At 35.9% G+C, this 10,025-nt stretch overlaps 1 protein-coding gene across 1 annotated transcript; it reads left to right on the top strand.

Moving 5' to 3' along the window:
* The first annotated feature begins 3,713 nt into the window (after window positions 1–3,713).
* LOC109257150 (olfactory receptor 14C36-like) lies at window positions 3,714–4,545 on the top strand. Its single transcript, XM_019433111.2, is given in 2 exon segments — window positions 3,714–4,106; window positions 4,108–4,545. Coding segments are annotated over 2 exon segments (831 nt in total).
* The last annotated feature ends 5,480 nt before the right edge of the window (window positions 4,546–10,025 follow it).

The following is a 10,025-nucleotide window of genomic DNA, read 5'->3' as shown; positions in this document are numbered from 1 at the left end:
TCTTCATCTCTTGTTACAGCCTTTAATTTAAAGTCTAGTTTGTCTGATATAGGTATGGCTACTCCAGTTTTGTTTTTACTTTCAGTAGCATTATAGATAGTTCTCCATCCCCTTACTTTCAGTTTAAGATGTCCTCAGGTCTAAAACATGTCTCTTGTGGACAGCAAATAGATGGGTCTTGTTTTTTTGTTTTTGTTTTTGTTTGTTTGTGGGTTTTTTTTTTTTTTTTTTACCATTCTGATACCCTATGTCTTTTCGTTGGAGCATTTAGTCCATTTACATTCAGTGTTATTATTGAAAGATATGGGTTTAGAGACATTGTGATCTCTGTAGGTTTCTTGCTTGTGTTGATGTCTCTGTTACTTTGTGGTCATTGCAACATTTCACTCACAGAATCCTCCTTAGGATCTCTTGTAGGGCTGGTTTAATGGTGATGAACTTCTTCAGTGTTTGTTTGGGAAGACCTTTATCTCTCCTTCTATTCTGAATGACAGACTTGCTGGATAAAGGATTGTAGGCTGCATATGTTTTCTGTTCATCACACTGAAGATTTCCTGCCATTCCTTTCTTGTCTGCCATGTTTCAGTAGATAGGTCTGCTACTATTATTATGTGTCTACCTTTGTAATTTAGGGCCTGTTTATCCCTAGCTGCTTTCAGAATTTTCTCTTTATCCTTGTATTTTGCCAGTTTTACTATGATATGTGTTGCAGAAGATGTATTCGAGTTACGTCTGAAGGGAGTTCTCTGTGCGTCTTCGATTTCAATGCATTTTTCCTTCCCAGATCAGGGAAGTTCTGAGCTATGATTTGTTCAAGTACACCTTCAGCCCCTTTCTCTCTCTTCTTTTTCTGGAGTTCCTATGGTACTGATATTGTTTCGTTAGTTTGCATCACTTAGTTCTCTAATTCTCCCCTCATACTCCTGGATTTTTTTATCTCTCTTTTTCTCAGCTTTCTCTTTTTCCATAATTTTATCTTCTAATTCACCACTTCTCTCCTCTGCCTCTTCAATCCGTGCTATGGCCACCTCCATTTTATTTTGCACCTCATTTATAGCATTTTTTTAGTTCATCATGACTATTTCTTAGTCCCTTGGGGTCTGTAGCAATAGATTCTCTGCTGTCTTCCATTCTTTTTTTAAGCCCAGCAATTAATTTTATGAATATTATTCTACATTCTTGTTCTGTTATATTGCTTAAATCGTTTTTGATCAATTCGTTAGGTGTTGCTAATTCCTGGAGTTTTTTTTTTTTTGGAGGAGAATTATTCTGTTTCGTCATTTTGGGTAGGTCCTGTGGTAAAAGGGCACTTCCCCTGTTCTGTCCTGATTATCTCGTGTTGGTGGGCGGGGCCACAGTCAGACTGGTGTGTACCTTGTCATCCCTTCTCCCATGGGCAAGACTCTCTGTGGCATGGTGTGGCCCCTGTCTGGACTACTTGCACACTGCAAGGCTTGCGGTGTTGTTGATGAGATCTGCCAAGGGAGTATTAGGTGGGGTTGATCCCCGAGGTGCACATGGGCGGGAGGGGTAGGCTTAGCTCCCTTTGCCATTGGTGGTCCCTTGGGGGAGGGGCCCTGCCACACTGGGAGGGAGGCAGGCCCTTCAGAGGGATGGATCCATGGAAGCAGTGTTGGGTGTTTGCTCAGTGGAAGAAAATTTGTTTACGGGAACTGGTTCCTTTTGGAATTTTGACTGGGAGATGAATAGAGAAATGGCTCTGGCCAGCACCTTTGTTCCCCTGCTGAGCTCTGTCTTTCTGGGTTTCAATAACTCTTCCTCCCCACATCCTCTTGTCTTCCTCACTCTCCGAGAGCAAAGCTGTTGACTTCTAACATTCCAGATGTTAAGTCCCGCTGGCTGTCAGAACTTATGGAGTCCGGCCCCTCTGCTTTTGCAAGCCAGACTTCAGGGGCTCTGCCTTGCCCAAGTGGCTGCCCTTCCACTGCCCTGGCTCCCTCCTGCCAGTCCGTGTAGCACGCACCACTTCTCAGCCCTTCTTACAGTCTTCTGTAGACCTCTTGTCTATGCTTGGTTCCGGAGAGTCTGCTGCTAGTCTTCGGGTGGTTTTCTGGGTTATTTAGGCAGATGTGTGTGGAATATAAGTGATGAGCAGGATAAGGTGAGCCCAGCATCCTCCTATGCCTCCATCTTCCCCTTTGGAGCCAAAATTGTATATGATTCAATCCTTGAGTAATCTATAAACAACAAAACAGGAAGGACATCAGCTCAATTTCTTTTCAATGTAAAGCAGTTGATGAAACATATCTTAAGACTGATGTGATAAAAAAAAGAAGTCATGGATTTGTGCAGGTTGTCTATGAAAACTTCATATGCAAGATGTTTAATAAGTTTATGAAAGAGCATACTAACAAAATGGTGTCTACGGGAACTGATCATTGTGAGTGAGTCTGGATTGTAAGATTTTGAACAGAATTTAGAAGAAATTAATTTCAAATAAAGCATGAAAAATTTAACTTCAAATAAAGTGTGAATCACAGTAAACTTAACTGTGGACAGCGTTGTTGTTCATGGTCCAATATTATTATTGTTGCTGTTGTTTGTTATTATTTTGAGGTAATTCAAAGAAAGTGCTATAAAAAATAATAGAGGAGATCTAGGAAAATACAAGTAACACAGTAAGTCAAGAAGAAAGTTGGTTCATATATCCACTGATGAATAAACCAAACAGAGGACTGATAAAATGAGCTATAAAGATGTGATAGCAATGACCAAGAACTTGTTGGGTGATACAGAATCAAAGAAATCAAAAAGGAAGAAATTCTAGAAATGTTGTTGAACATATGGAAGACTAAAGTGAGAAAAACACCCTCCATAATTTAACAGAAAGCAAAAACTAAATTAGTGTTGTAAGATTTTGTGTTTAATTTTGTTGTTTTGTTTTTTCAGCTAGTAAAACCAAAGAAGGTTTGAAAACTTGGAAAATTGAAGATTACAATGAGGGAATATTAGGGGTAGGTTCAAGAGGCAGTAAGGAAATAATAATACTGGGCTCATTCATTCTCTTTAAAAGCAGAGCAGAATAACTAGAAAAATAACTTGAAGTATAAAAATGTAACAAAAATTAAGCATAGATTCAGTTCAAGTAAGTATATCAGCTACTGAGGCTGTATTCCATTTGAGATATTAGAGTAAGTAAAGTTTCAAATTACATTGATATTTTGTCATGGTAACAGAAGAGAATTTTGACACCATTATGCATAGAAGATTAGCTCAAGAAAAATAAGATCATTTCCCCCCATACATCTGTAGCCTCAAACAAAAACATAAGACTGAAAACAATCAAAATATTTTATTCTAATTATCCAGTGTTCAACAATACGATTTACATAGTATCTTTCAAATGCAACTGTATTTATGTAATCTGTATCTATATTTGTATGTATTTGACCATGCAATTTATATTTTCCAATGGAAATGTGTAGAAATATGCATTTAATTTTTATGCTTATTGGTTATGAGCAATATGACTGCAATTTTCACTCCAGTATACAGTAGGATTAAAAATAAAATCAGGTAGACTAATGGAGGTTCACTTAATTTTCTCTCAAAAATATTAGGGACATCAATATATATTAGAATTAGGTAGGAATCAAAACCAAAGTAGTTAAGAAATATCTTTCCATAATTTGATTCTTCATGGGCTCAAGACTTCACTTCTTACTTTCAGGTACATATTGTGTTACCCACAGATGACAAATTCCAATGTGATGATGGGATTTCTCCTCACAGAGTTTTCTGAGGTATGGGAACTGCAGGTTTTGCATGCCATAACCTTCTCTGTGATGTTGGGAAACACTCTCATTGTTACTGTCACCACCCTTGACAGGAGTCTTCACACACCCATGTATTTCTTCCTCAGGAATCTGTCCATCTTGGATGCATGCTACATTTCTGTAACAGTTCCTAATTCATGCATCAATTCTCTACTTGACAGCAGCACCATTTCAAAGGCTGGGTGTAAAGCTGAGGTCTTCCTAGTGGTTTTCTTTGTATATACGGAGCTTCTGTTTCTGACTCTCATGGCCCAAGACCATTATGTGTCTATCTGCCAACCCCTTTACTACTCTATAATCATGAACTCTCAAAATCTGCATACAAATGACTCTGGCTTTCATACTCAGTAGTCTCATCCATGCTGCTGTACACACTGGCAATACATTCAGGCTGCCATTCTGTCAATCCAATGTTATCCATCAGTTTTTTTGTGATATCCCTTCTCTGCTAAAGCTCTCCTGATCTGACACCTTTAGCAATGAGATGGTGCTCATTGTCTCTGGTCTAGGGATTGTTGGTGGCTGTTTAATTTTCATCATCAGCTCTTACAGTCACATGTTTTCTACAGTTTTCAAGTTTCCGAGAGGAGCAGACAGAAAAAAGGCTTTTTCTACCTGTGTCCCTAATATATTTGTGGTATCTGTCTTCCTCATCTCAGGTTTTTATGTATACCTGAGGCAATCTGAAAACTATTCCACCATCCAAGACATATTCCCCACTTTTCAACCTTATTATCTACAGTTTTAGAAATGAACAAATAAATGTGCCATTAATAAAATAAAGAGAATGTTTACTCAGGAAATGTGCAGAAAATTTCTGAGGCTCACCAAAAATTAGTGAGTAAAATTCATGTTTACAACAATAAATTGAGATAATTGATTGGATTTATATCAATATAACTGATATAAATTAATAAATAATGTCATTAAAATATATTGTTTATCAAAATAATTTCCTTTCTGAAGGCATTGGATTATCTGAATGTGCCAGTGTGTAAAAGATCTGGTGTTCCAAATAAGAAATCCCTATTCATGCTTTGATATTGTAAGAAACCTTTAGACTAAACCTTTAGACTAAAATTTTTAGTCTAAAAATCCAAAAAAGTTATCCTTAGAAACATTTCATGTTAAACTTCAGTGTTGTATTTATACACTATTTAAATATTTATAAACCTAGTATTGAAAAGAATTATAAAGAAATAAAGTTACAATCATTCAAAAATAAATGTGAAAATTATAGGTTCTTTATTTTAATTTCAGTTTTAGTTAGTTAACATACAGTGCAATATTTGTTTCAAGAGTAGAATTCAATGATTCATCACTTACATTCAACACCCAGTGCTCATCCTAACAAGTAACCTCCTTAATACTCATCACCCATCTAATGCATCCTCCACCCACCTCCCTCCAACAACCCTAATTTTGCTATTACTGAGTCTTTTGTGGTTTGTTTCACTCCTCTCTTCTCTCCCCCACTTCCCATATGTTCATCTGTTTCATTTCTTGAATGGCACTTTGGTGAGGGTAGGGAATCATGTATGAGAGGATCAGAATTATTTTACACAACTTGTATGTGTAAGGAAAGGATTCCTTTGTATGGCAAGGAAAATATATGCATACATTATATCTGTCATCAGACCAAAATTTTGCTACAAATATGTTCAAGTTTGGGGATACATTTTCCTGTTTATATTTAAACATTATTTGTTAGGTTGATTAAAGAAATGTACAAATTTTCTCCCCCCACTTATAATCACATGCTTCTCCATACATCCATTAAGACTCTGAGGAATAAAAAAAAAAATGTTGCTTTGCTTTCTTATAGTGTCATCTAAAATACTTATTTTAGGGGTGCCTGGGTGGCTCAGTCGGTTAAGTGTCCGACTTCAGCTCAGGTCATGATCTCACAGTTTGTGAGTTCAAGCCCCACGTCAGACTCTGTGCTGACAGCTCAGAGCCTGGAGCCTGCTTTGGATTCTGTGTCTCCCTCTCTCTCTGACCCTCCCCTGCTCGTGCTCTGTCTCTCCCTGTCTCAAAAATAAATAAAACATTAAAAAAATTTAAAAAAATATTTATTTTAATCATCAATGATATCCTTTATATGCTAGACTATGCTGCAAGAATTAGTAACATCAAAAGCCTTAGTAGCTTAATATAACAAAGGTTTACTTCTTCATTGTATCTGCCAAACATAGGCCATCAGGGGGCTTTCTGAATTGGATGCATTTGACAGAGCCATTGGAAATAAGAGCTCAGTCACATTGAAATATGATTTTTAAGCATTTATTTTAAAAAACTGAGGTAGAACAAGGGGAGCATTCACCAATAAGAAGCTAAATAACTACAGTTGACATGGAAATATCAGTTCTGTGAGTTCTTTCATAAACACAGGCATAATTTAAGGTAGCCCCTGCACACCTTCCAAGAAGATTTTGGCATCGATAGTGGAGAGAGACCCTTAAACTCTCAATTATTAAAAGTCAATCCACCTATGCATTTTGAAAACAAGTTTTAATAGTTAGCAATGTAAAATAATATTTTTGAAAAGATTCAAACATATATTTTGGCACCAAGAAGAATCACAATTACAAAGATATGACATTCATGTGAAAAGAAGTTTTTATGTACATACAAAAACAAAGAGACTTATGCCAGAATTTTTCCTGTTTTCAAATGACACGAAATTATTTTATGGGAAAAGAGAATTCCATAGTCAAGTCTCAGTCACAGAGAGAAAGAAAACTTTAAAAAGTGCACACAGGTTTTTTATGTCTTTACTCATCATTTCTGTTCACATTTTATTGGACAAATAAGTCACATGGCCACATTAGCTGTTAAAGGGAGAGAGTCGGCAACCTTCCCATACTTGTAAGAAAAGGAGATGAACAAGAATGTCATTAGGTACTAGAAATGATGAATTGTAATGATGAGTGTAATGATGAAAACTCAGATTCTGAAGGCTTGTTTTCCATGAAATTAATAATAGCGTGAATAATCACTGCACATTTTGTAAGCCAGCACATCATAACAAAAAGTTTTAAAGTTTAATAAATGTAACATATTGTGGTGTGAAATGTGCAAAGTTCTTTGAATGCATTACCTTATTGAACTCTTTAATAATCTCATGTAACTGATAATCATGTTCCCACATTTTATAGATGTGTGCCCTACTTTAGAAATATGAGTGTGTCTATTTTTTATTATGTTTATTTATGCTTTAATCTCTATTGTTTTCCTTCTACCATGGGCTGAGTTTGTACTTACAAAATATTTTTGTACTTGAAGACTAAAATTAAGTCATTTTATCAAACACTTATGTCTATAAACACTCATGTCTATAAACACTTATGTCTATAAAGTTCCCTGTAAGTACTACTTTTGGTAAATCACACAAATTTTGCCATTTTGTGTTTATTTTCATCTTTCTCAAGATGTTACTGACTGCACATTTGATATTATTTTTGTTCTATTGGTGGTAAAAGAACCTGTTGTTACATTGCCAGATATTTGAGCGTTTTCCAATTATCCTTTTGTTATTAATTTCTAGTTTTATTTCACTATGGATGAAAAATATAATTTGTGTGATTTCAATGTTCTAAAATTTGTTAAAACTTCTTCTTTGACCTAACGTATGCTCATTCTTGGAGAATGTTCCATATATATTTGAGAAAAGTGTATATTCTTCTGCCATTGGGTGCAATGTCCTATATATGATCATTAAGTCAATTTAGTCTATAGTGATGTTCAAATTCATGTTATTAATTTAATTACTGATTTTCTGTATGGATGTTCTATTAGGACTTGATATTATGGCTTGGGGATACTTCTTAAAAGCTCATGGCTTCACTCTCTGAGTTCTTGGGTTTTCTCCCTTCCTTTGGAATAAATAAAAAGACTTTGCAACACAGCACTTTTCAGCCTGATTTCCACAAAATACAAGTAATATGGAAGCTTTTTTTTATTGAATAATATGTCTGTGTCTGCAGTGTAATACTTCTCAAGACCATCTTCATTTTTGACGTCAACTGCAAGTTTGTGGGTATTCCAAACCATGGTCCGTTTCAATAATTCGCTAGAAATATTCACAGAATTCAGAAAAGGCTTTAACCAATGGTTATGTTTTATCACAGCAAAAAAGATACAGATACATATTAGCCAAGCCATACAATACCTCAAATGTCCCAATGGCCCAGGAAAATAAAGACACTTATCTGGTAAGATATTTGAAGGGCTTATAAGTTAATAGTCTGAGGCTGAGGACAAAGAACAAACTTGCCTTTGGGAAAGGTTACACCATTGCTGAATAGATTCCTTTAGTCATACTGGCCAGAAAAAAAATCTACAAAAGAATTTATCAAACTCAGCACCCCCCAAAAAAATAAATGAAATAATAATAATAATAATAATACACTGGAGAAACAGGCAGAAGACGTGTAAGGACACTTTTCCAAAGAGACATCAAGATAGGTAACTGATACATGAAAAGATGCTCAGCAACACTCATCATCAGAGAAATACAAATCAAAACCACAATTAGAGACCACCTCACACCTGTCAGGATGACTAAAATTAACAACTCAAGAAACAATAGATGTTAGTGAGGATGCTGAGAAAGGGGAGCCCTTTTGCACTGTTGATAGGGTTGCAAACTTGGGCAGCTACTCTGGAAAATAGTAGTGAGATTCCTCAAAAAGTTAAAAATAGAATTACCCTAGGGGAACCTAGGTGGCTGAATAGATTGAGCTTCAGTCTCTTGATTATGGCTTAGGTCATGATCTCACAGTTTGTGGGTTCAAGCTCTGCATCGGGCTCTGCCCTGGCAGTACATAGCCTGCTTGGGATTCTCTCTTCCTTTCTCTCTCTGCCCCTCCCCAACTCACACAGTCTCTTTCTCAAAATAAATAAATAAAAACTTTAAAAACAAACAAAAAAAAACCCCCAAAATAGAAATACCCTACAGCCCAGCAATTGCATTACTATGTATTTATCCAAAGGATACAAAAATGCTGATTCAAAGGGGCACACTCAACCCAACATTCAATGCTATCAATTATAGCCTATATATATATATATATATGTTCACACACACACACACTCAGTGGAATACTACTTGGTGTTTGATAAGTTCTTTATAGATTTTGCATACTAACGCTTTATCTGATGTGTCATTTGCATTAATTTGGTTGATTGTTTCCTTCACTATGCAGAAGCATTCTATATTGATGATGCCCCAAAAGTTCATTTTTCATTTTTTTTTAATTTTTAAAATTTATTTTATTTATTTTTGAGAGAGAGACAGAACATGAGCAGGGGAAGGGCAGAGAGAGATGGAGATACAGAATCTGAAGGAGGCTCCAGGCTCCAAGCTGTCAGCACAGAGCCTGGCTTACGGCTCAGACTCACGAACTGTGAGATCATGACCTTAGCCCTGAGCCGAAGTCCAGTGCTTAACCCACCGAGCCACCCAGGTGCCCCTCACAACACTTCATTTTTGTTTTATTTCCCTTGCCTCCATAGACATGTCCAGTAAAAAGTTGCTGAGCTTGAAATCAAATAGGTTGCTTTCTTTGTTCTTCTGTAGTATTTTAATGGTTTCCTATGTCACATTTAGGTCTTTCATCCATTTTGAATTTATTTTTGTGTATCATGTGAGATAGTGGTCCAGTTTAATTCTTCTGCATGTTGTTGTACAATTTTCCCAGTACCATTTATTGAAGAGACTGTCTTTTTTCCATTGGATACTCCTTTCTGCTTTGTCTAAAATTAATTGGCCATATATTTGTGGGTCCATTTCTGGGTTCTCTATTGTATTCCATTGATCTATTTCTTTTTTTTTTTCTTTTTTTTGCAGTGCCATACTCTCTTAATGATTACAGCTTCGTAATACAGCTTGAACTACAGAATCATGATGCTTCCAGCTTTGGTTTTCTTTTTCCACATTACATTGGCTATTCAGGGTATTTTCTGGTTCTATACAAATTTTAGGATTATTTGTTCTAGCTTTGTGTAGAATGAATGTATTATTTTGATAGGGATTTCATTGAATGTGTAGATTGCTTTGGGTAGCTTAGACATTTTAAAAATATTTGTTCTTCCAATCTATGTCTATGGAACGTTTTCCATTTCTTTGTGTCTTTTTCAATTTCTTTCATAAGGTTTCTATAGTTTTCAGTGTACATATCTTTTACCTCTTTGGTTAGGTTTACACCTAGGTATTTTATGGGACTT

Source organism: Panthera pardus, unplaced genomic scaffold (assembly GCF_024362965.1).
Source record: "Panthera pardus isolate Hobbes unplaced genomic scaffold, ASM2436296v1 HiC_scaffold_1, whole genome shotgun sequence".
In the NCBI taxonomy this organism is placed as follows: Eukaryota; Metazoa; Chordata; class Mammalia; order Carnivora; family Felidae; genus Panthera; species Panthera pardus.
Note: the sequence above shows the minus strand (reverse complement) of the source record. Positions and strands in the feature narration are given on the sequence as shown.